The 27199-nt window shown below is 43.1% G+C and overlaps 1 protein-coding gene and 1 long non-coding RNA gene across 11 annotated transcripts in view; one reads left to right on the top strand and one right to left on the bottom strand.

Annotated features, from left to right (window-relative positions):
- Positions 1-880: 880 nt before the first annotated feature.
- LOC140918281 (uncharacterized) lies at positions 881-4003 on the bottom strand. The gene is made up of 3 exons (XR_012161135.1): positions 3939-4003; positions 2890-2966; positions 881-1976 (listed from the first exon to the last, which is right to left on the bottom strand). It is a non-coding gene; the product is annotated as an uncharacterized lncRNA (long non-coding RNA).
- Positions 3644-27199, top strand: part of TMC5 (transmembrane channel like 5) — a 50608-nt gene continuing 27052 nt past the window's right edge. For 2 of the 10 annotated variants that reach the window (XM_073362302.1, XM_073362305.1), the window contains exons 1-7: positions 3644-3947; positions 21188-21355; positions 22174-22394; positions 23153-23257; positions 25510-25626; positions 26390-26419; positions 26780-26879. In XM_073362302.1, coding sequence (XP_073218403.1) covers positions 21282-21355; positions 22174-22394; positions 23153-23257; positions 25510-25626; positions 26390-26419; positions 26780-26879 — 647 coding nt within the window. In that variant the 5' untranslated portion in view covers positions 3644-3947; positions 21188-21281. Of the gene's footprint in view, positions 3948-15124; positions 15724-16547; positions 16633-17729; positions 18564-19133; positions 19277-21187; positions 21356-22173; positions 22395-23152; positions 23258-25509; positions 25627-26389; positions 26420-26779; positions 26880-27199 lie in introns of those variants that run through there. The other 8 variants (XM_073362298.1, XM_073362297.1, XM_073362296.1 and 5 more) reach the window with 8 other exon arrangements.

Here is a 27199-nt window from a genome sequence, read left to right as displayed (position 1 = left end):
AGATTGAAGTGTTCTCTGACTGGTTTATGAATGTTATAATTCTTGACATCTGTTTTGTGTCCATTTATTCTTTTACGTAGAGACTGTCCAGTTTGACCAATGTACATGGCAGAGGGGCATTGCTGGCACATGATGGCATATATCACATTGGTGGATGTGCAGGTGAACAAGCCTCTGATAGTGTGGCTGATGTTATTAGGCCCTGTGATGATGTCCCCTGAATAGATATGTGGGCACAGTTGGCAACGGGCTTTGTTGCAAGGATAGGTTCCTGGGTTAGTGGTTCTGTTGTGTGGTATGTGGTTGCTGGTGAGTATTTGCTTCAGCTTGGGGGGCTGTCTGTAGGCAAAGACTGGCCTGTCTCCCAAGATTTGTGAGAGTGTTGGGTCATCCTTCAGGATAGGTTGTAGATCCTTAATAATGCGTTGGAGGGATTTTAGTTGGGGGCTGAAGGTGACGGCTAGTGGCGTTCTGTTATTTTCTTTGTTAGGCCTGTCCTGTAGTAGGTGACTTCTGAGAACTCTTCTGGCTCTATCAATCTGTTTCTTCACTTCCGCAGGTGGGTATTGTACTTGTAAGAATGCTTGATAGAGATCTTGTAAGTGTTTGTCTCTGTCTGGGGGGTTGGAGTAAATGTGGTTGTATCGCAGAGCTTGGCTGTAGACAATGGATCGTGTGGTGTGGTCAGGGTGAAAGCTGGAGGCGTGTAGGTAGGAATAGCGGTCAGTAGGTTTCCGGTATAGGGTGGTGTTTATGTGACCATCGTTTATTAGCACTGTAGTGTCCAGGAAGTGGATCTCTTGTGTGGACTGGTCCAGGCTGAGGTTGATGGTGGGATGGAAATTGTTGAAATCATGGTGGAGTTCCTCAAGGGCTTCTTTTCCATGGGTACAGATGATGAAGATGTCATCAATATAGCGCAAGTAGAGTAGGGGCGTTAGGGGACGAGAGCTGAGGAAGCGTTGTTCTAAGTCAGCCATAAAAATGTTGGCATACTGTGGGGCCATGCGGGTATCCATAGCAGTGCCGCTGATTTGAAGGTATACATTGTCCCCAAATGTAAAATAGTTATGGGTAAGGACAAAGTCACAAAGTTCAGCCACCAGGTTAGCCGTGACATTATCGGGGATAGTGTTCTTGACGGCTTGTAGTCCATCTTTGTGTGGAATGTTGGTGTAGAGGGCTTCTACATCCATAGTGGCCAGGGTGGTGTTTTCAGGAAGATCACTGATGGATTGTAGTTTCCTCAGGAAGTTAGTGGTGTCTCCAAGGTAGCTGGGAGTGCTGGTAGCATAGGGCCTGAGGAGGGAGTCTACATAGCCAGACAATCCTGCTGTCAGGGTGCCAATGCCTGAGATGATGGGGCGCCCAGGATTTCCAGGTTTATGGATCTTAGGTAGTAGATAGAATATCCCAGGTCAAGGTTCCAGGAGTGTGTCTGTGCAGATTTGATCTTGTGCTTTTTCAGGGAGTTTCTTGAGCAAATGCTGTAGTTTCTTTTAGTAATTCTCAGTGGGATCAGAGGGTAATGGCTTGTAGAAAGTGGTGTTGGAGAGCTGCTGAGCAGCCTCTTGTTCATATTCTGACCTATTCATGATGACAACAGCACCTCCTTTGTCAGCCTTTTTGATTATGATGTCAGAGTTGTTTCTGAGGCTGTGGATGGCATTGTGTTCTGCACGGCTGAGGTTATGGGGCAAGTGATGGTGCTTTTCCACAATTTCAGCCTGTGCACGTCGGTGGAAGCACTCTATGTAGAAGTCCAGTCTGCTGTCTCGACCTTCAGGAGGAGTCCATCTAGAATCCTTCTTTTTGTAGTGTTGGTAGGGAGGTCTCTGTCGATTAGTATGTTGTTCAGAGGTGTGTTGGAAATATTCCTTGAGTCGGAGACTTCGAAAATAGGATTCTAGGTCACCACAGAACTGTATCATTTTTGTGGGGGTGGAGGCGCAGAAGGAGAGGCGTTATAACTTATCCTAAAACAAAAGGGTGACCATAATCTGTCATAAGGATTGTTCTGGTCTGTCCCTGCCTTAACATCAGTACAGACACTGGCAGTCTGTCAGATGCATTCCTACCAATGTCCCAAAGGGTCATTCCTTTCTGCTATTCAAAAAGGGTGGCTGGTAAAATGAAATCAAGACATACATTAGTACCTCTATTCTTATAGTACAATTATAAAATCCTGCTCCTACACCTCCAGGGTCCCTTTTTGACCAGGCATTCTGGTCGAAAACTGGACACCTGGCAACCCTAAGGCTCACTCCCATTTAAGTCAGTGGCAATGTTCCTGCTGATGTCAGTGGGTGCAGGAATAGAACACATTCATGAGCACACAGAACTTGAATGAAGAGACAATTCAATCTGTTTGGATTATAAATTTTTCAAGGCAATAACTAATTCCGCACTTTTTTGTAAAGTCCATAGGACATGAGTGACCTGTTTTTGTGCCTGTCATGTGCTATCTTTTTGCCATGCATACAGGAATATTTTTTAGAACTTCTGGGTTCTTTTCCTAATTTTGATCCAGACTCTCTGTATAATCTTTGGGCATACAATGTTCAGTACAGTTATGGAAGTGTGTAAGTCTTTGCAGTTTAGTAATGAGTTAATGGCATTCTTAAGAGATGTTTCAAAGGAAGAGAGAAAATAAGTCATAGTAGGGGGAGAATTGTGCTATGATCCCCAACCTGCAGTGAGCTTCTTTCAGGCACAGTTGCATCACTGCAGCATGGGGCTTATGTGTGGCTAAACTTGATCAGTTTTTTAATTGAATACTATGGAAACTACCCTGGGAACAGGCACCCAACAGAAGCACTTTTTTGTATAATGTTATACATCAAAATAAATGAATATATTTCAGAAGTCTCCATGAAATACAGAACCCACCTGACATCAACCGCTGGTCCTTCAGCTACAGAATCAGCCAGCAAACCTTCAGATGGTGAGAAAAGAGAGCCCCACCACTGCAGAAAACAAAATACAGCCAAGATAAACCCCAGCGCCAGGCATTACAAAGTGGGCCTAGCACCAAGACTCAGAGGCCTGGTCTTCAGGAAAAAGGGTGTGTTCGAACACGTGTTAACTACTTAACACCCCTGTCAATATTCCCTCTAAGTTTTGACAGGCCACATGCACAAAACATTTCTTCTGGGCAAATTTTTGACAGGCTGTGTACAGAAAACATTTCTTCTTGGCAAATTTTTGTGCACGCGGTGTCTCGCCATGTGCACGGGGTTTAGGGTCTGTGTGGGCACGCACAGGCGCCCATCTTAGAGGGAACAGTGACCCCTATCTACATAGTGGCTGGGAGGTGCCTCCCAGCGCCTAGACAGACTGGCCCTGGCTCCACAGTGTGGGGCCATGGCCACATTGGCAGCGGTTGTGTCTAGCCCCAGACTACAGACCCGCCCGCCCCCCTGCCAGGGTACCCACGCAGCACGTGGGAACCTACGTGTTAAAACTGCAAGGGCCCCGTCTACACTAGGGTTCCAGCCCGTGTTAGAATTCCCGCTCGGTTTAGGGGGGGGGGGGTTACTGATCGCGCCCTAACCCTGTGCCGGGCGCCTCCGCGGAAGGGCAGAAGCACAACTCCCCGCGGGTGGAGCCATGGCGTCCGGCTGCAGAGCGCAGCCGCCCATCCGAGGGCAGCTTCGGGTGTCCCAGGCAGAGCGCCCGCCTGCTTTGCACGCCGCCTGCCAGCCAGCGGAGCGAGCCCTGCCTTGCGATTCATCCCCCTCCCCGCCCCCCGCAGGTGCGAGCGGCCAGCAAGTCCTGCTGGATTTCCGGGAGCAGCGGCTCTGGAGGTGCGTGAGAAGCGAGCGCTCTGTCCTGCCCGCCGGGTGGCTCGGATCACCGCTGTGACTGGGCTGGCGGCGGCTCCATCCCTCCCTCCTCACGGTGCAGGGCTGCAGCCCGGAGAGCGGACCCCAGCCCACCTCCTGTGGGTAAGTTACAGAAGCTTCTCTCTGCCTCTCTCCTGTGCTCTCTTCCCCCAACGCCGCTCAGCTTAGTCCAGGGTGCGGCATCTTGTATGAACTTTATGGAAGTTGCATCCCCTCTGGAGATAGGGGGTGGCAGCGGAGTTTGGCTCTGCCCTTACTGTGTCTGTCGGGGAAGGAGACCAGCTCTAGAACGCTTGGGTGAAAGAAACTCTGTCCAAGCTGTTGTCTTTAGGCTGTGTCATTCCAGTTTATGCTACACCAAGGCAACCATGTAAACGCTGCTTGGCTAAACTTTGGACCTGTTGACCTATGAGGAAGTGAAATGAATAAATTGGGTTGATGAGGAAAGTTCTGACCACCAGTGTTAAGGACATGTTGTTATTGAAGAAGAGCAGGTTTATAGTGTTGTTGCCAGTAACAATCAGTAAAGTTTGCCAGGCTCTCAAGACCGCTTACGGATTTGAGCTCTATTGTTGTTGTGTTTTCTATTGCTATTTTCAATGGTTTAGAAGTTCATTATATTTTACACTCTCTCTCTCTCCCTCCCTCTCTATATCTCTAGAGCAGAAATTTAAGGTCAATGTACACCAGGATGTTTTACACGTCAAATAATATTGAGTAGTACTGAGCTTGATATGAAAATGTATGTAAGCGCTATAAAGTCCGTTCTCTAATTCACAGCAAGATGTAAACACATGCAAAATATAATTTTAAAAATTTGGATTAAGGCCTCCATGAAACAGGTAGGACAGATTATCTGAACTCTGTTAAATTTAAAAAGCGAACACCGGCTTCTAAACCTTGATATTAACTTAGATGGACCAAAAAACCTCTGTATCCTATACGCTCAGTGAAATGTTCTGCCTCTTTTAGACTAGGAGCTAACATGGAAATGTAGATCCCTGCTGGTGCTGTGTGCTGTTGATAGCCTGTGCTGTACAGGAGGTCAGACTAGATCAGGGGTTCTCAAACTTCATTCCTCTGTGACCCCCTTCTGACAACAAAAATTACTTCATGACCCCAGGAAGGGGTGCTGAAGCCCAATCCCCACTGCCATAGGCAGAAGGGCGAAAGCTGAAGCCCAAGCCCCGCTGCCCAGGGTGGGGGGCAAAGCCAGGAGGGGGGCCAAAGCTGGAGCTTGAGGGCTTCAGCCCTGGGTGCAGGAGCTCAAGCCGAAGCCTGAGCCCTGCCACCCAGGACTGAAGCCCTGGGTGACGGGGCTTGGACTTTGGCTTCAGCCCCAGGCTCCAGCAAGTATAACACCAGCCCTGGTGACCCCATTAAAACGGGGTCATGGCCCACAGTTTAAGAACTACTGGACTAGATGATCTGATGATCCCTTCTGGCCTTAAACTCTATGATTCTATTAACGACACGGAAGGTCTCCAGGACAATGACACCACTGAAGTTTGATCCTGCTTGTATTGGAGTCAGTGGCAAAACTTCTACTGACTTCAACTGGAGCGGGATTGGGTCCTTGCTGAATAAGCTGCAGCAATTTTCCTCCCCACTCGAGAGGTTAGCCCCTTGCTGTGCATTCATTTTAAAATAGTCGCTCCTTGCCAGGGGATGTTGTGAAGGCCAAGACTGTTGCAGGGTTCAAAAAAGCACTAGATAAATTCATGGAGGATAGGTCCATCAATGGCTATTAGCCAGGATGGGCCGGGATGGTGTCCCTAGCCTCTGTTTACTAGAAGCTGGGAATGGGCGACAGGGGATGGATCACTTGATGATTATTTGTTCTGTTCATTCCCTCTGGGGCACCTGGCATTTGGCACTGTCGGAAGACCGGATACTGGGCTAGATGGACCTTTGGTCTGACCCAGTATGGCCGTTCTTAAGGGACAGAGTCTGATAACCTTACTGCAATATAGTAGCAGTTGACTTCAGAGTTAGTTCCCCTGACTTCAGTGGGACAACTTGTAGAGTGAGGTACCATTCAATGGGTACAGAAATCTGGCCTCTAGTTACAGGTTAATGTGGAGCAGTGTTTCTCATCCCATGGGTTGCCACCTCCCACCAGAGGTCAGAAGACACTGAGTTTTATTATAGTTGATAGCAAAGAATATCTTGCTCTTACACACCCTTTACCCTTCAAGGCCAGGTATTCTCTATCAGCCTGGCACACATACATAAATTAGGTAGGCTTCTTATTATCACTGATAACCTTTTTTAAAAAAAATATTTTTTACTCTTGCTTTAATAGTAAATATAAGGGATTTGAAATTTGTTGACTTTGAATAAGGGGTCACCAACCAGAGAAGGCTGAGAAACACATAAGTAGAGGATCAAATAAAAACACTCAAGCTTTGGCGTGAAGGCTTGGCTGCTTTAATCTGAGAGACCTTGATTCACTGGAATAGCACCCGTTCATTTGCTAAAGTTGGTTAGCCACTGCAGCCCTGTAGTTTGGCAATAACATATTTGTTACTGCAATGTGAACATCCTATACAGTGCAGTCTGATTTAATTTGTACAGAAACTTATCCTCTGCCAGGAAAGGGATGGTTAATCAATTTACTGTTGGTAGTATGATATTACAGTTACTGTACTGCACCTACAGAGCTAAACGCACAAGCACTTTGAACTACGTAGCTAAGGGTATGTCTACAGTATGAAATTAGGTCAAATTTATAGAAGTCGGTTTTTCAGAAATCGTTTTTATATAGTCGATTTGTGTGTCTCCCCGCACAAAATGCTCTAAGTGCATGAAGTGCATTAACTCGGCGGAGTGCTTCCACAGTACCGAGGCTAGCGTCGACTTCCGGAGTGTTGCACTATGGGTAGCTATCCCACAGTTCCCGCTGTCTCTGCCGCCCATTGGAATTCTGGATTGAGATCCCAATGCCTAATGGGGCAAAAACATTGTCACGGGTGGTTCTGGGTACATGTCGTCAGGCCCTCCCTCCCTCTGTGAAAGCAATGGCAGACAATTGTTTTGCGCCTTTTTTCCTGAGTTACCTGTGCAGACGCCATACCGTGGCAAGCATGGAGCCCGCTCAGCTCACTGTCACCCTATGTCTCCTGGGTGCTGGCAGCCACAGTACTGCATTGCTACACAGCAGCAGCAACCCATTGCCTTGTGGCAGCAGATGGTACAATAGGCCTGATAATCATCGTCGTCATGTCCGAGGTGCTCCTGGCCACCTCGGTAAGGGCAGTCAGGAGTGCCTGGGCAGACATGGGCACAGGGACTAAATTAGGAGTGACTCAACCAGGTCATTCTCTTTAGTCCTGTTGGCAGTCCTATTGTACCATCTTATGGCGAGCAGGCAGGAAATGGGGATGGCTAGTAGTCCTATTGCACCATCTTCTGCCGGGCAGGCAGGAGATGACGATGGCTAGCAGTCCTATTGCACTGTCTGCTGCCAGCCAAAGATGTAAAAGGTAGCTGGAGTGGATCAAAACAAGAAATACACCAGATTTGTTTTGTATTCATTTGCTCCCCCCTCCCTCCCTCCATGAAATCAACAGCCGACAATCATTTCTGTGAGGTCTGTCAGGGGCACCTTGAAAAGTTTAATGGAGATTCAGTCCTGCCTGAAATACCGGGGGGAGGAATAGTTCAGTGGGTTGAGCATTGGCCTGCTAAACCCAGGGTTTTGAGTTCAATCCTTGAGGGTGCCATTCTGTGTGACAGTTGTTCTTGTTTCTCCTTGTGTAAAGCCACCCCCTTCGTTGATTTTAATTCCCTGTAAGCCATGTCATCTGTCGCCCCTCCCTCCATCAGAGCAACGGCAGACAATTGTTCCGTGCCTTTTTTCTGTGCAGACGCCATACCACGGCAAGCATGGAGCCCGCTCAGATCACTTTGGCAATTAGGAGCACATTAAACACCACACGCATTATTCAGCAGTATATGCAGCACCAGAACCTGGCAAAGTGAAACCGAGCGAGTAGGCGATGTCAGCGCAGTGATGAGGACACGGACACAGACTTCTCTCAAAGCACGGGCCCTGGCAATGTGGGCATCATGATGCTAATGGGGCAGGTTCATGCGGTGGAATGCAGATTCTAGGCCTGGGAAACAAGCACAGACTGGTGGGACTGCATAGTGTTGCCAGTCTGGGACGATTCCCAACAGCTGCGAAACCTTTTCATGGAACTTTGTGACTTGCTTTCCCCTGTCCTGAGGCACAATACCAAGATGAGAGCAGCCCTCACAGTTGAGAAGCGAGTGGCAATGGCCCTGTGGAAGCTTGCAACGCCAGACAGCTACCGGTCAGTCGGGAGTCAATTTGGAGTGGGCAAATCTATTGTGGGGGCTGCTGTGATGCAAGTAGCCAACGCAATCAAAGATCTGCTGATATCAAGGGTAGTGACCCTTGGAAATGTGCAGGTCATAGTGGATGGCTTTGCTACAATGGGATTCCCGAACTGTGGTGGGGCCATAGACGGAACCCATATCCCTATCTAGGCACCAGAGCACCAAGGCAGCGAGTACATAAACCGCAAGGGGTACTTTTCAGTGGTGCTGTAAGCACTGGTGGATCACAAGGGATGTTTCACCAACATCAACATGGAATGGCCGGGAAACGTACATGACGCTTGCATCTTCAGGAACTCTGGTCTGTTTCAAAAGCTGCAGGAAGGGACTTTATTCCTAGACCAGAAAATAACCGTTGGGGATGTTGAAATGCCTATATGTATCCTTGGGGATCCAGCCTACCCCTTAATGCCATGGCTCATGAAGCCATACACAGGCAGCCTGGACAGTAGTTAGGAGCTGTTCAGCTACAGGCTGAGCAAGTGCAGAATGGTGGTAGAATGTGCATTTGGACTTTAAAAGCACGCTGGTGCAGTTTACTGACTCGCTTAGACCTCAGAGGAACCAATATTCCAACAGTTATTACTGCTTGCTGTGCTCTCCACAATATCTGTGAGAGTAAGGGGGAGATGTTTATGGCGGGGTGGAAGGTTGAGGCAAATCACCTGGCTGCTGGTTACATGCAGCCAGACACCAGGGCAGTTAGAAGAGCGTAGGAGGGTGCGGTGTGCATCAGAAAAGCTTTGAAAACCAGGCTACGGTGTGAAAGTTCTGTTTGTTTCTCCTTGATGAAACTGCCCCCCCCCCCCTCGGTTCACTCTACTTCCCTGTAAGCTAACCACCATCCCCTCCCTCCTTCAATCACAGCTTGCAGAGGCAATAAAGTCATTGTTGTTTCACATTCATGCATTCTTTATTAATTCATCACGCAAATAGGGGGATAACTGCCAAGGTAGCCCAGGAGGGGTGGTGGAGGAGGGAAGCACTGGGAGGGGTGGTGGAGGAGGGAAGGACAAGGCCACACAGCACTTTAAAACTTATTGAATGCCAGCCTTCTGTTGCTTGGGCAATCCTCTGGGGTGGAGTGGCTGGATGGCCGGAGGCCCCCCCACCGTGTTCTTGGGCGTCTGGGTGAAGAGGCTATGGAACTTGGGGAGGAGGATGGTTGGTTACACAGGGGCTGTAGCGGCAGTCTGTGCTCCTGCCTTTCCTGCAGCTCAACCATACGCTGGAGCATATTAGTTTGATCCTCCAGCAGCCTCAGCGTTGAATCCTGCCTCCTCTCATCACGCTGCTGCCACCTTTCAGCTTCAGCCCTCTCTTCAGCCTGCACGTACTCTCTTCAGCCCACCACCTCTCCTCCCGGTCATTTTGTGCTTTCCTGCACTCTGACATTGTCTGCCTCCACGCATTCGTCTGTGCTCTGTCAGTATGGGAGGACAGCATGAGCTCAGAGAACATTTCATCACGAGTGCGTTTTTTTCGCCTTCTGATCTTCGCTAGCCTCTGGGAAGGAGAAGATCCTGTGATCCTTGAAACACATACAGCTGGTGGAGAAAAAAAAAGGGACAGTGGTATTTAAAAAGACACCTTTTATAGAACAATGGGTACACTCTTTCACGGTAAACCTTGCTGTTAACATTACATACATAGCATATGTGCTTTCGTTACAAGGTTGCATTTTGCCTCCCCCCACCGCATGGCTAGCCCTTCCCCCCTCCCCATGGCTAACAGTGGGGAACATTTCTGTTCAGCCACAGGTAAACAGCCCAGTAGGAACGGGCACCTCTGAATGTCCCCTTAAGAAAAGCACCCTATTTCAACCAGGTGACCATGAATGATATCACTCTCCTGAGGATAACACAGAGAGATAAAGAACAGATGTTGTTTGAATGCCAGCAAACATACACTGCAATGCTTTGTTCTGCAATGATTCCCAAGTACGTGTTACTGGCCTGGAGTGGTAAAGTGTGCTACCATGGTGGATGGAATAAGGCTGCCCTCCCCAGAAACCTTTTGCAAAGGCTTTGGGAGTACATCCAGGAGAGCCGCGAATGCCAGGGCAAATTAATCATTAAACACGCTTGCTTTTAAACCATGCATAGTATTTTAAAAGGTACACTCACCGGAGGTCCCTTCTCCACCTGCTGGGTCCAGGAAGCAGCCTTGGGTGGGTTCGGGGGGTACTGGCTCCAGGTCCAGGGTGAGAAACAGTTCCTGGCTGTCGGGAAAACTGGTTTCTCCGCTTGCTTGCTGTGAGCTATCTACAACCTCATCATCATCATCTTCCTCGTCCCCAAAACCTGCTTCCGTGTTGCCTCCATCTCCATTGAAGGAGTCAAACAACACGGCTGGGGTAGTGGTGGCTGAACCCCCTAAAATGGCATGCAGCTCATCATAGAAGTGGCATGTTTGGGGCTCTGACCCGGAGGGGCCGTTAGCCTCTCTGGTTTTCCGGTAGGCTTGCCTCAGCTCCTTAAGCTTCAGGAGTCCCCGTTATGGACTCTGTCCTTCATGCCCTGGGAGATTTTGACAAATGTTTTGGCATTTTGAAAACTGGAACGGAGTTCTGATAGCATGGATTCCTCTCCCCATACAGCGATCAGATCCTGTACCTCCCGTTCGGTCCATGCTGGAGCTCTTTTGCGATTCTGGGACTCCATCATGGTCACCTCTGCTGATGAGCTCTGCACTCACCTGCAGCTTGCCACACTGGCCAAACAGGAAATGAGATTCAAAAGTTCGCAGGCCTTTTCCTGTCTACCTGGCCAGTGCATCTGAGTTGAGAGTGCTGTCCAGAGCGGTCACAATGGAGCACTCTGGGATAGCTCCCGGAGGCCAATACCATCTAATTGCATCCACAGTACCCCAAATTCGACCCGGCAAGGCCGATTTCAGCGCTAATCCCCTTGTTGGGGGTGGAGTAAGGAAATCGATTTTAAGAGCCCTTTAAGTCGAAAAAAAGGGCTTTGTCATGTGGACAGGTGCAGGGTTAAATCGATTTAATGCTGCTAAATTCAACCTCAACTCCTAGTGTAGACCAGGGCTAAGTCTTTCTCGCTGGGGCTGTAACAGATTTGTATTCTCTGTGCACTGGGTACAGAGGGGGATGGGTAATGCACTCACCAATGTGTTACACTGTATTTTAAGTACTCATGGCTTGTCTGAAAAAAGCAATTACATTTTGTTGCTATGAAGTTGTCTGAGAACTGGATACAAGGAAGAACAGAGTGGACAGAAATAGCCATGACAAGTGGACAGTTTTCTGTTACAAAACATAGTTTTCTATGTACTGAAATCACTTCTGAACTCATTCATTACAACATATTGGGGTGTGTGTGTGTGTGTGTTTCCCCATTTGAGTCTGATGTTTTAATTTTGAAAATAAATGAACTCCCAGAGGTAGCCACACAAATAGTAGTGAGGTTAAAACATTCTAAAAAGGAAGTTGGGGAAATGTATCTTTTGAAGCTTGAAGACAGTAAATGTCTTGACCATTCTTATAAAATTATAACTACTTTAATTTACATTGGTCTTTTCAGTTGGACTAGTTGATGAGGCTCTTGAAACTGATACATCTCATTAAATTATAATCTGAAACTGGCAACAAAATTGGTTAGGTTTACTTTACCAGTGCAGAATAAAGAAGCTGATGCAAAACAAAAGGAGCCACTCTATTAAAATTAAACATACAATAGTTAAGACTTTTTAGCATATTGTTGTACTATGCTGTGTCTTTCCATATATAGTTATCATTCCAAACTTTCATTTTCTTGTGTCCAAACCCAGTTTCTTCTAACACCAGTATTCTGTTGACTGGAGCTGTCAGTGCTGGCTAGTAGAAAGTAGGAGTTGCAAGATTACTATTTATTTTTAAACGCAGACTCAGTTCTGTTCTGCTTCACAGAATGCATCAGTGCATAGTTTGGAACGGACTCTTACTTACATGTGAGCCTAGATATAACTGTGATGGGTCCCTTGGGAAATATATATAACTGGTTTATATATATCTAATTATATAGATTATATGATATTATATAGATTATATGATCTAATTATGGGCTGGATAAAGTCTTACAAGTTCTGTAAGTAGGGGCACAGCACAAGATTCAACTGATCTTCCTTCTGATTCTTTAGCAGAAATCTCTCTCCTCGTAGGATTCACAATTTCTTACTCATGCAAATCTTTCCTTTTCTGTCTGATGCATCACCCTACCTTTCCGTTTGGCTATTTCTAATGTTAATAGTTATAACGTTGTAGGACCCCCTTTTCCCAATCAGAGAAACTTTGGACAGAATGGTATAGCCTTTTATTTTATTTTATTTTATTTAAAGTGAATTCTGTAATATGGTATTACACCACCGTGGGTTTGGCTCTGGCAGCTACAGTTTCAAGCTTAACAGAGTGAAAGTCACCTCCTCCACTTTCTTTAGAGTCTCTAGGAACACCAAAGACCAAGGGTAGTGACCACACGTACATTCTATTTTACAAGTATTACGAAAGTTACAATGAAAGTTATGATTACCCAAGCATATAGAAATTCTATACCAGTGGTTCCCAAACTAGGGACGCCACTTGTTCAGAGAGAGCCCCTGGCGGGCCAGGCTGGTTTGCTTACCTGCCACGTCTGCATGTTTGGCCAATCGCAGCTCCCAGTGGCCGCTGTTCACCATTCTCGGCCAATGGGGGCTTCAGGAAGCCGAACGGGCCGAGGGACATGCTGGCCGCCCTTCCCACAGCCCCCATTGGCCTGAAGCGGCGAATCATGGCCAGTGGGAGCTGCGATCGGCCGAACCTGCAGACGTGGCAAGTAAACAAACCAGCCTGGCCCACCAGGGGCTTTCCCTGAACAAATGGCGCCCCTAGTTTGGGAACCACTGTTCTATACAGACCTATGCACAAGTTGCAAATATAGCTTTACTCACATCCTTAACAATAGTGTTAGGGTCTGATCTGTCTCCCGTGGCTTGATCATCAGTAGAGGGAGAGTTTCTGCTGCACTCTCCCATAAGGAGCTCAATTTTCCTGTTCTGGGCATCCCCTTTTTATAATATGATTCTGTGTATACCTACATTCTGTGCATGTCCATAAAAGTGTCAACCCCCTTTTCTCTTATTGGTCTGTGTCCCCTAGAAATATAAGGGACCCCAATTTTCTGTAGGCTGTGTAAGTTCCCTTTGTTCTCACTAGCATCAATGCACAGCCTGTATCCTGTGGTTAAGACACATGTCTAAGACAGGTGAGCCTTTACACTATTTTTATGATCTAATATTAATCTTCTGGGTATTTTTGTGCAATATTACCTCTTGGTACCTCTTTTCCCATAATCTTAAAGCATCAGGTTACTTTTTTTCCAATCACTTATGTCATCATTTCTTATCTCCAAAGCCTAAAATAGCTAAGCTAAAGTCTTGCGGGCATCAACCTACAGGTTTTTGCATTTCAGCTTGTCCTACTCATGTCTATTACTTGGGTCCACTAAATGCTGATCAATCTTATTATTTTATAATCCTACAAATTCATTCTGCTTAACATACAATCAATATATATGATAACATCACACAATAAATGGATAATAAACTAAAATCACTGACTACAATGGGTTGAGTTTTTGTAGTTGCCTTATACAATAGAATCTCAGAGTTACAAACACCTCAGGAATGGAGGTTGTTTGTAACTCTGAAATGTTTGCAACTCTGAACAAAACATCATGGTGGTTCTTTCAAAAGTTTACAACAGCACATTGACTTAATACAGCTTTGAAACCTTACTATGCAAAAGAAAAATGCTGCTTTTAACCATCTTAATTTAAATGACACAAGCAAAGAAACTGTTTCCTGACCTTGTCAAATCTTTTTTTAAAAATGTATGTTTCAGTAGTTTACGTTTAACACGGTTCTGTACTGTATTTGCTTTTTTGTTCTGTCTCTGCTGCTGCTTCATTGCATACTTCCAGTTCCCAATGAGGCGTGTGGTTGACTGGTCGGGTCATACTCTGGTGTTCGGAACGCTGAGGTTCTACTGGAGTTTCTTTTAAAGATGTTAGGGAATAAAAATAGCGGATGTCACATGCTGGGTTCCAGGTTGTGTCACCCTCTAATAGCTTGTCCACAGAAGATAATAATCGGCAACTGGTTTAGTGGAGTTCGGCTTAAGTCACAGAGGCCTGTGTCTTGCTGCTGAAGGTCCCAGGCATCCTCTGAAAAATCACTCTATTCCCATCAGATCAGTAAACATTACTACTGTATATTTATGCTTACATAAAAGCAAAAAATAACGGGTTGCATGGTCTCTGCTCTTGATCAAAGTATACCAAACATTTGATATTTGCATACAAATAAGTTACTTTTCAATGCCATTCTGTTACATTGATACTGGGGCTATTACTATGCAAGGTGGGGCAAAGTAAGCATGGCTTAGCGTGGCAGCTACTGGGAGTTCAAAATGGAAGAAGAAGGGAAAAAACAGCCCACAGTATAGGGGCGGTTAACCATTTTACCATCAATCCTCAGTCAGTAATGGAGTATGGAATAGAGCTTAGCTCTGGACATGAAGAGGAAAAAGCACATGCATTTCAGTGCTTTGCAAAATCTTCAAGACTTACTGCAAGAACCTCAAAATTGGGTAGTGTCATGCTACTGTCATGCTGCATTGCGTTCTAGCCTGGTGAGTTGGAATAAATCATATGGTAGGTATTTGATTAGCTGGGCCTCTCTCATGTAATGTGACCAAGGAATCAGGCCATGGCAGTAGAAGCCCTTGCTAGCTGATTGCTCAGGGAGGTTGTGTTGTGGTTGAGCTGTGATCCAGTGGCCTTCTGTAATTGCCCCAGTTTGGGCCTGATGCTGCAAGGTGCTGAGCACCCTGGGGCTATTGGGACCTTTTCAGAGAGGACCGCACCCTGCAAACCCCATTTGAATCAAATGTGGAAAATGTCCACATATCTGGAGTGGCTGAATTGTGAGTTACAACAGTGCCTTAAAAACATGCATGTGTGCATATGTGCACACATCCTCCCTCCATGGCAAGGAAAGGACCATCTGGTCTATTGCTACTGTACATTTTCAAATTCAGTATTACAAGGATGCCTAACTCAACAGCCCCCAAACAATGAGGGAAACAACATTAGTGCATGAGATAGGACATGAGAGAGTTATATACTCTATGCTGTACCACCTCCAGGATTATTTTCTCAGACTGTATATGTGGTAGGTGGAGTCTGGGTAGGTGTGTCAAGAAGTGAAAGTAGTGGTACAGTGTCTGAAGCTTGCTTGCTGTGCTTATGAAAACATAGACATTTGCACTGTGCTTGATCTAGGAAGATTTGCAGGATGGGAGAGAAACGTGGCCATTGTGTATCAGTCAGCTGGCTGCACTGACTTGCTTCTGCCAATCTGGAAACATGTTAAATCAAAAATTAAAGCATCAACGAAGCAAGAGACAGGTTAAAAAAGCTAAATCTATTTCTAGAAGAATCTCTAGTTTCTAGACAACTGAAAATGACTTTTTAATGTAAGTTTATCCGTAAGAATTATAAATGTGTAGAGGCTTTACTTTTTGGGATGGGGAGTCTACATGTGTGGGGGCGGAATAGGGGAAGAATATTGTGGTCTTCATGAAATTTAGTAAATTATTTCAGGTTTCAGAGTAGCAGCCGTGTTAGTCTGTATCCGCAAAAAGAAAAGGAGTACTTGTGGCACCTTAGAGACTAACAAATTTATTTGAGCATAAGCTTTCGTGAACTACAGCTCACTTCATCGGATGCATGCAGTGGAGAATACCTGTGTTGCTTATATCCATCCCTATTCAACAAATAATTTTAAAGAGCATGTTTCAGTCCCATAGAAGTCAATAGGGCTTAATCATATGCTTAAGGTTAACCACATTTAAGTGCTTTTCTGAATAAGTCTAGGCTGCTGAACTGTGCTATAAGAGGGAAAGTGAGTCCGGATTATGACACTTATCTCTCACTTATCACAATCAAATTGATTGCCACTAAAACTAGCTGTCCTCCTTTGTGAAGTCACTCGATCTCTCGTAACATACACAATTCAGGCTCTATCTATCTTGAAACAAGGGTCCAGTGTAACAATGAAAATGTCAAAGTCTCAAATACACCCAACAGCTTAAATAAAATCAGATGCCATGGGAAAGTCAAGTCACAGCATTTGTTGTTGTGGACCTAGTCCTGCACCCTCTTACGTAATTGATAAAGTTCCCACAGACATCTGTGGTCCATGAGTCAGCCTTTTTTTAATGGTTATCTTACATAAACTTCAGCTGGTGCTTGCCAGAGCCTGTATTCCTCTTAGAGTTTTATCTCACAGGGTCTGACTGGTTTTGTCCCTAGTTATTTTGCTTCAGAGGCAGACACTCCATTAGCTACCGCTGTGTTGGATCAAATAGGACTTGCCTGATCTGGTGAGTCAGCAGAAGAGCAGTGTAGAATCCTAGAACCTGATACCCTGTCACAATATTAAATTCGTTTAATATCAATTTCAGATTGACAAATTAATTAAAATGTGCTAGTCATGAGGAACTGGGTAGAGTATATTAAACAGGAAAGGAATCCATAATATAAAAGCTCAGAGGGTGACAATAAAGAGAGAACCAGCCGGGCCTTTTATAAACTAAAGGCTACTTGTGGGAAAGAATGTAGTTTAATCTGATATATCAAATATTCGTGGTTCTTGGATGACTGACATTGCTTTTGTGCTTGTAGTAGTTCTTTATAGTTCAAACAACTGTTGTTGGCTTTAAAAAAAAAAAAGATCTTCAAGTAACTTCTAGATTGGTTTCTTTTTTTAACTTTGCATAACTACAAGCAGACACTTTGTTTGTATACTGACACTGCTAGGAGTATAATGGCAGCACTCCCTCATGCTTTAACTCATTTGTTTGAAACTTGATAAGACAGGATGTGCATGTTACTAACACCTTCCTGTGTGATTAACATTCTACATGAGGATTAGTGTTGGCAGAATGAAATCCCCATCTCGGCAGAACTAGGTCCTGGAGCTGCCTTACCACATGCGTTTTAGAGGGAGGGAGGAAAATGCGGCTGTTCTTTTGGATCTTGACCCAGAAAAAATGAGCCTGTTGGCCTACAAAAGGGTCTGAGGTACCTGAACTGTGTAACCCCAGAGGCTATTTACTGATCCAAAGGAAAGTGCCCACTCCCTAATGGATGTCTATCCCTCTTATATGGCCCCCGTTACCATAGTATCTGAGCGTCCCCCAGTCTTTAGTGTATTTAGCATCACAACAGGTCTGTGAGGTAGGGAATTGCTACTATCCCCATTTTACTGATGAAACACTAAGGCACTGAGACACAAGTGACTTGCTGACAGTCAGTTAGGGAGTCTGGTGGAGTAGGGACTTGAACTCAGGTTTCTTGAGTCCCAAGCTAGAGCTTTAACCACTGGACAAGCCTTTCTCTCTGTGACACTGAGACTTGCTGAATGACACAGTAATGACCCTTAATCTTCTCCTCCCCTCCCCTCCCATCTCCCAAACAGTAGTTGTTCTCCTGTGAAGATTCATTCAATCAGAGAAGAATTTTTGAAGTGAGACTAGTTTAACAAACACCTACAAGATATCTATCAAGCATTCTTACAACTACAATACACACCTGCGGAAGTGAAGAAACAGATTGACAGAGCCAGAAGAGTTCCCAGAAGTCACCTACTACAGGACAGGCCTAACAAAGAAAATAGCAGAACGCCACTAGCCGTCACCTTCAGCCCCCAACTAAAACCCCTCCAATGCATTATTAAGGATCTCCAACCTATCCTGAAGGATCACCCAACACTCTCACAAATCTTGGGAGATAGGCCAGTCCTTGCTTACAGACAGCCCCCCAACCTGAAGCAAATACTCACCAGCAACCACATACCACACAACAGAACCACTAACCCAGGAACCTATCTTTGCAACAAAGCCCGTTGCCAACTGTGTCCACATATCTATTCAGGGGACATCATCACAGGGCCTAATAACATCAGCCACACTATCAGAGGCTCATTCACTTGCACATCCACCAATGTGATATATGCCATCATGTGCCAGCAATGCCCCTCTGCCATGTACGTTGGTCAAACTGGACAGTCTCTACGTAAAAGAATAAATGGACACAAATCAGATGTCAAGAATTATAACATTCATAAACCAGTCGGAGAACACTTCAATCTCTCTGGTCACACGCTTACAGACATGAAAGTTGCAATATTACAACAGAAAAACTTCAAATCCAGATTCCAGCGAGAGACTGTTGAATTGGAATTCATTTGCAAATTGGATACAATTAACTTAGGCTTGAATAGAGACTGGGAGTGGCTAAGTCATTATGCAAGGTAACCTATTTTCCCTTGTTTTTTCCTAAACCCCCCCACCCCCACGACGTTCTTGTTAAACCCTGGATTTGTGCTGGAAATGGCCCACCTTGATTGTAAGGAGAGTGGTCACTTTAGATAAGCTATTACTAACAGGAGAGTAGGTTTGTGGGGGGTGGGGGGGAGAAAACCTGTATTTGTGCTGGAAATGGCCCACCTTGATTATCATACACATTGTAAGGAGAAAAGAAAAGGAGGACTTGTGGCACCTTAGAGACTAACCAGTTTATAATTGGTTAGTCTCTAAGGTGCCACAAGTCCTCCTTTTCTTTTTGCGAATACAGACTAACACGGCTGTTACTCTGAAACCTGTCATTGTAAGGAGAGTGATCACTTTAGATAAGCTATTACCAGCAGGAGAGTGGGGTGGGGGGAGGTATTTTTTCATGCTTTGTGTGCATAAAAAGATCTTCTACACTTTCCACACTATGCATCCGATGAAGTGAGCTGTAGCTCATGAAAGCTTATGCTCAGATAAATTGGTTAGTCTCTAAGGTGCCACAAGTACTCCTTTTCTTTTTGCGAATACAGACTAACAGGGCTGTTACTCTGAAACCTGTCAATATTTATCTCTTGCTGACTGAGAGGACCACATCAGAGGTCAAAGAGAAGGAAGGCATCACATGGCCTGACGATGACCCCCCACTTCCTCTCTAATGAACCTTGGTGAAAAGGTAAAAGGGCTGGGCCCCATTCCACAGCAGTGCCTCCTGGAAATTCATGGAGAGATCATGGTACTGGTTGCACTATTAGAACCTAAACAGAATAAAATGGAGACCAGTGGGGCATGGGACCTACCTTTTATGAGTTTGTCTCTCAGGGTTGCTCTGCAAGTCCTCATGGATGAGCTTTATTTTTTAGGGGGAGCAAGAAGAAGAGGTGTTATGTGGATTTTTGTGTCTGGCTGACCTTTTCCCATGGGGAGGTAGGCTTGCTGTGAAGGAATCTTCTGTTGCCTTTCCGAGAGCATTGTGTGTCTCAGAAGTAGAGCTGGTCAAAATTTTCCAACAGAACTGTCTTTCATTGGAAAATGCTGAATTGGTTCTCCCAAATCGAATTCTAAACAAATTCTTCCTGTGAAAAATTACTAATTTTTTACTTTTGTCCTGAATCAAAACAAAAGTGTTTTTGTTTTCCAAAAATTTTAAGTTTTTTTATGCGAGGGAAATTCTGTTTTCCAGCCAGCTCTCCTCATTAGACTGACTATACGGTAAACCTGGCAATTCTTGTAAACCCTATGCTTTTAAGTTGGGTGTGGTGTGAATGTGCTAATTACTAAAAAACTGGTAGACAATTTTTTTTATTTAGCACACACCAATTCTTAAACATATTTATCAAGTGTTGTCAAAGAAAAATTCTCACTGTTATATTAATTACTGGGAGTCAGTCCTTCCTCAAGCAAAACCCCCATTTTGTCTGCTGCAAAGAGGAAGGATTAGGTTCGGGATTTTATATACATATATATGTACACTTGTATAACTGATTAATTTGGTCAGCTGATTACTGGCTTAATATGTTACTTTAAGGGTCTTGCAATCTTTGGTCTATCTTTATATGTGTGGGATTGTTACCAGAACAACATGAAAAGTTTAGCATTAAGTGCTTATGTTTATAGTCTCTTGTGGGCAAATATCAGATTCCATTCAGTAATTGTTTGCAAAGTGGGATGGGCAACTTCAGAATATATTTAAGTTGCTTAATATAGTTTTTATTGCCAAGTACTCGAAGGCATCAATCTGGATATAGCTGTGTGACTTGATCATGATATAATACACAATACTAAAACATGATTAATATATTATAATACACTTGTCTTTTGTACTAGTTTATTTTCACATAAACATGGATATTTTTATGGGGTGATATCTGCTCGGCCTTTACCCTATGTTCCTAGCATTCACTGAGTATAATCCCTCCCCTCAGGGTTGACCTCGACTAGCTACATTGAAACAAAAACTACAGTGTCTTGTCTCATTAGAGTTGTACAGTGAGATAGTTATCTCGATGTAAAAACCTACCTTTTTTAAAGCAGTGAAGACATAACCAGCTATACTTAACCACCTCTCTACAAGACTCTTCAAATCTACAATGAAAACCTCTGTAGCTGTGCCAATTGCAGGAGCTGGGCTCTGGTTTGAAATCAGTGACATGTACCTAAAGAGAAACAGGATCCATCTGTAGATCAGGGATCATTGGTTTGTTATATATCTTTAAAAAACAACAACACTGATTTATATGTTGTCAAAATGTTGGGGAAATCTTTTTAGACAAAATCTTCATGCTCAAGTGTAGTGCTTTAATTTTAGATAAGGGCTTGTATTTCTACATAGTGAAATTTGCTATCTTTGTAACTACCAGTAAATACATGTTGTCCAGAGGGTAAATAGGACCCAGATGATGCTATACTCACTTGAGACCGTTCTGCATTTATACAGATCTTATTGCTTTATTCATTATTACTCCAGGAAGAATAAAGCAATTTTTTGTCTTGTTCAGATTCTATTATTATTATTATTCTATCTATTATTTTTGTTCCTTGCTACTAGGCAGAAAATCTATTGGATCTAATTTTTGTCTTTTATTAGATTCTAAATGAATCACCCGCTAATATAATACTGAAGCACTAAAGACTTCAGGTAAAGAAGATTTCTCACCGATAATCAAGGAATCAGATGCATCATGTTTTATCACGATAATGAAGCCTTTGAAAACCCAGACTATCATTACTCAGAGACATTGGAGATTGACAGAAGGTAAGTTTGAGGAATAATTTATAAAAGTTCTGACCAATAGTACTGTTGGTAATAAAGGAAATTGAATATTTAGAATTCATGGGAGTGTGGGGGATGGAACTTGTTACCATTTCTATTTTTGCCCTTCATTTCAATCACTCCTTAGTTCTTGTCTGAGAATGTCTGTGGAGTCTCTCTTGCAGTGTTGTTGTAGCCATGTAGGTCCCAGGATATGAGAGAGACAAGGTAGATGAGGTAATATCTTTTACTGGATCAACTTCTGTTGGTGGAAGGTACAGATCTGAAGAAGAGCTCGGTGTCACTCAAAACGTGTACCTTCCACCAACAGTAGTTGGTCCAATCATACTTCAACTACTCTCTCTGTGTTTCTACATTTGTCAGAGTGGCTCTGTTATTATTTTACACTTTAGAGTAATATGTTCCAGGATTTATAGTTGCAGGTGCCAGGGATTTGTTGGTTTCATCAATTTTTCAGCAGATGTGCAGCCAAAAAGTTTACTGCACGCTTGGAGCCTGGAGCCTGACTTTACAAATGCTTATGTATATACTTACTTTGAGCGGTCCTTCCGCTGACTTGAGTGGGACTGAAGTTTTAGTCTCTTTAATTCAGTTTGTGATTGGCGCTTATGTCAGAACTTTGATTCTAAGGATTGTATATTATGAAAATGTTTCTAAAATGTGGTGAAGTGAGATGATACATAACTTATTTATGTCAAAACATTGTTTGAATACTGCACATCTAGAAACAAAGGTAAAAAGATATATTTTACCTTTTTGGTTACTGTTATTCACTCCTTTTTGTTTGTTTGCTCACACAGCAGAGAAAGGAATTCATCCTTTCACCAAAACCTTCATGATTCCTCCCTGGATGATGACTCGTTGTACGATTCCTATGAAGGTCGCAGTGGAAGAGGACAAAGAAACCAGGATTATCCCTTGGCTATACCGATGGCCTCAATGCAGCCTGGTTTCCAATACAGCTACAGCACATCGAGATCAGCTATGCAACACAACACAAATCCATATGGAAATCCACACAGTACGTAATTCCACATACCAAAATCCTATGTATAATAGACAGTATTTTGGGGGTTCATTCCTGAGGTTGATCCAAATACCTGCTCATCTTGATTTCTAAAGGAGCTCTACATTCAAGGCATGTTTTATAGAAGTATCCCTCTTAGGAAACTTAAAATGTAACATCTTTGTGGGCAAAATGAGAGGGAGGAAATCTCCTAGTTTTTTTTAAATAAAGAACATTTTAGCAAGGATTATTTCCATCCTGTCACTCCAGAGTTTTATTTTTTCTTATGTTGTGCTTGGGAGGGGGAAAAACAGAACATTAACATTAGTTACCTACATTTTAGAAAGTGATTAGTGGGTTTTGGGTGCTTTCTTTTCTGCATGCCCAACTTGAAACACCTTAATGAGGCCTCATTTTTAAAAAAAAAATTTTTTTGAGCACTTTCTGAAAATCAGGTACCTTTATGATGTCTTATGTTGAGCCTCCAAAAATTGAGACAGCCACAGTCACTAGCTACTCTTGAAAATGTAGGCAGCTAGCAACATTAAGTTTGCCTTTCAGTAGTCTACGGCATGGTGTAACTATACTATACAATATAATGATTGATTTTAAATGGGCATACTGTATTAGAACGAAGGAAGAGCATAATTCTAGGGTCTATTGTGCTATGCACAGTAGCACTGAGTTTATTACTGTATCAACAAAGCCAATCTTCTGTGAAGAGTTTTAAACATTTCTTTGTGGCTTAATACTTCTGCTTTTCCCTCTAACAGCTAATCCTTCCTTTGAGTATGAGCCAGAACTAGCATACACATCTCCCTCCTTTCATGCCGCGGATGGTCCTTATGTACGCAGATCTTCTGATATGTCTGATGGAGGTAAGGCTTAAGGCACAAAGATGGAATGGCCAATGAGAACATTGAAACTTTAATCTCTAAAGGAGGATGACAGCTGTCTTTGGCTTGAACTAAACTAGACTTTATCCCTTGATAAGACATTTCAGACTAACGAATGTGGAAGGTTCTTTATTTAGTTCAGGTGGCTGATTGTCCAGTAGTCCTCACTGAATCCTAGTCACCATTAAATATAAAAATCTTTCTTAACAACACCACTTCATTGTCCCGGAGCTTCCTGGAACATCCTTGTGGGTGGTGGACCCCATCTCGTGGCAATGAAAGTGGAGTTGGTTGGGAATTTTTTGATGAATTGTTTTTTTATGAAAAAATGCCCGTTTATCTAAACTGAGACTGTTCATGAAACAGGTTTTGATTTGAGGAATCTGCCAACTTGAAAAAAGGTTGTAGGGGGGAAAATGTCAAAATGTCTTGACATTTTCAAAACAAAAACATCAAGCTTTCCAATTCAGTGGCTTTTCACTTTTAAAACCTTTTAGTTCAATTTCAGAGGGTTGGGGGAGGGGCTGAAATTGAAACAAAAAGTTTTGATTGACCTGGCTTGGGTTTGTTTGGGTGTTTGTTTTTTTTTTTTTGGTTGGTTTTTTTTTGGTTTGTGAATATTTTTGAGATTTTGACTTTTCATCATGATTTGATCTGAGAAGAAATTTTGAACTCTCAGAAATGTATGTGTGGGACATGCAAACTGCTCTCTCCCTCCACCCCTCCCCAGCTGTATGTGAAGAGTATGGTATGAAGCAGAGTCACCTATTTGAACGTGAATTCTCTATAAGCAGGTGTACCCCTGTAAATCACTTGTGAAGTTATTCAGGGGGTTGTGGGCCCAAATTCTTTGCTACTGTGCTTCCACTGACGTCAGTGGAATTACACCCACAGAGAATTTGGCCCACCATGTCTGTGTGTGAAGGATAGTCCTTAGTAGTACCTAAAGGCGTGGGGCTTCAGGTAGAGGGGTAGGGGCCAGGGGCTAGCCTCCCCCACAGACGCATTCGCCCACCACCCATGCAATTAACCGACAGGTCTTTTGGGCCTGGAATAGTGTAGTTTAGGGTTGAATCTTTGACTAGATACTGGAACACCGTCTGTCTTAAAATGATGGTATTAGTGGCACTTTATTGTCTGTGCCATGCATAACAGACTATATTGTGGATCCATCAGGTTTCAGCATCCTGTAATCCTTTTCATTATGACATATTTGGTAACTGTTGGCTGCTTCTAGAATTCCTTTAATGAAGAATTCTCTTCTAGAGTTGTTGCCTAGATACGCTGGAAAAACACACCTCTCTTAGCTATCCTTAACCAACTTTAGGAACATGTAAATGGATCTGATTAACATCTGATTTGGGAGGGAAATTGGAGTCTTACTGGAAAGTAACAATTATGTTGCTTCATGGAAATAACCTGTTTCAAAGCTCCACATTATAGAACATAGAGTGAGGGAGAGAAACTTCTAATGCTTGGGAAATGGATACCCAGAACAATCAACTGAAGGATATACTTCCAGACATTGAGAGTCCAGGGAGTAGCTCAGAAAAAAGACAAACACATTTTCCTTTCTCTAATCCTTTTAAATGGATACAAAGAAAACTGGCTCTGAGTACAAATGCTACTATCCCCATTGTTTATTCAAATCTGAAGGGAGACATTGCTGAAGACCCACAAAGGGAGCATTTTTTAGCAGACGCTTCAGACTTTCCTGGTCTTCTAACCCCAGAAAGCTTAAATGCAGAAGGGGAATGCAGCTCTGAGCTGCCTGCATCTTCTTCCCAAGTGGCTGCTAGTGACCAGAAAAAGGTGTTTGTAAACTTTTCTCGCTCTTCAGCTTCAATAGAGGAAGGTATAAGCATCCAGTGAACATAGTGCTTTTGAATATTGGGATGGGGTAAGAAGATGTGTTGAACTCTGATAAGAAAATGGGAGCTTATCTCTTAGGGCCAGATTCAGATACCCTTACTTATGCTGAATAGTATGTTATTCCAGCAATAATCTCACTGAAGTCTGTGGAAGTACTTGTGTAGTAGGGTTTACTCTGCATGTATCCCAATCTGGCCCTTAATGTTCAGTTTTCAAGTCTGAAAAATTACACATCAAATGTGGGAGGATGGGTATTCTTTACTTAACTGGACTATGTGGAAAGTGAATGCGTAATGAACAGGTCTGGCTAAGCTAATTTGGCATTACATTTCTTAGTTCACTAAAAAGTGTGTCTTGTTCAGGTAGCTTCAGTCAGAGATATAACAGAAGACAAGCTGACCTGGTCTACAGGATGCCTTCCAGCCTTCTCAGACTAGACTCAAATGCAGAAACATATAATGAAGACAAACATAAACAAGGTAAGGTACTTAGAGAAGTGGTGTTGGGATTTAAATATATTCTTATCCCAGAAAATTGTGGAGGGCCTTGATAGCCAATATAGAACCATAAGAGAACTTGAAACAACTTGCCACAAATGGCATTCTCTATACTAGAGAAACCCAGTTCTGAAACAGTAGGAGTGTTGAGGATTGGGCTTGCTAAATACATTAGCAAGAGCTGGGTGTAAAAGCCTGACATAGTTGTGTTTTGCAATATTTGGCCTTGTCTTCACTAGGAAATAAGATGTATATTTGACAAGTAAGCTAAAATGTTCCTTAATTGTGCTAAAATCCTGTCTAGATAAGACAAGTTGTAGTTCTAACACATGTTAACAGGTTGCGGTAAACTTAAGCTCCCCACAAGGTTTTATTGTGCCAGGCTAACATGGGTTAAAATGATAACTGTTTAATCTACACTAGAATTTTAATGTGTTAATTAACATGCTACCTGACATGTTTTTAAAATACACCATTTTTCCTAGTGTAGACATGGCTTTTATGCCCCTAGCTGATGCTATTTTACATTTTTTGATTCACATTCAAGTGACCCTCTCAAGCTAACAATTGTTAAAACGTATAATAAGCCTCAAAATAACAGATCAGAGCACTATATATAAAAAGCTTTTCAGCAAATGTACAATTTGTTTCCATTAGCACAAAATTTACACACTACTACTAACGAAAAATCTTTTTTAAACAAAATTAATTTTCAGTTCACTGTTTGTTTTTTATGAAAATTTAGAAACCAAAACCCAACTAGAAAAAACAGCAGGTAAGAACCTTTTTGGAAAGTTTGAGTCAATGTTTTTGCTTATTTTGTATTACAGCCCATTGTACTAACAGTAAACCATGACTGGGTATGAATGTTTTTTGAAAGCATTAAAAATTGTATTCTCCCAATGTATCTGTATTACAGAACCATTCATTCCAGAAAACTAAGAATATTTAGTGCAATACCACTGCTAGCTATCACTAGCTCTCAATTTCATATAGTTTAGCTGAGTCTTGGTAGCAGTGCATATTAAAAGTCTTATTTCCAGTCTTCTTCCTCTCATTCTTTTCATGAAAGTTAAGATGTTGTTATCTAAAATTCTGGATAGATATAATTTTTTTTTGTGCATCCCACCGACAGAAGAAAAATTGATCAAAAATCTTGCAAGCATGTCCAGCAGAGAGAGAATTAAAGCAATCCAGAAGACACCAAAGACCATGAAAGAAAAGAGAGACATCAGGTAAAAGCAGAATGTTTATTACAGCTTAGTACTAATGTGAACACACATACTGTTTCTGGCATCTACTTAACAAATGCAGGTGTCTGCATATTTCCTTGCTAGATTCTCAGTCAATTATGGAACAAAACAACTAGAAAATAACTTATATTAATAACATGTTTTAAAGTAGCATCTTATAAGGCAAGTCAGCATTTGGTAAGGATGGCAGGATATGCATTTTTGTTGGATGGGAGCAACATTTCCTCTTGTTGACAGAAATATCCTGTTCTGTTTATATAAGAAATATCATATGAAATATGGATTGTGATGTTTAAGAGTTT

The sequence above is a fragment of the Lepidochelys kempii genome, chromosome 10 (assembly GCF_965140265.1).
Source record: "Lepidochelys kempii isolate rLepKem1 chromosome 10, rLepKem1.hap2, whole genome shotgun sequence".
NCBI lineage: Eukaryota > Metazoa > Chordata > Testudines > Cheloniidae > Lepidochelys > Lepidochelys kempii.
The sequence above is the reverse complement of the archived record's forward strand: the minus strand, read 5'-3'. Positions and strand labels throughout refer to the sequence as shown.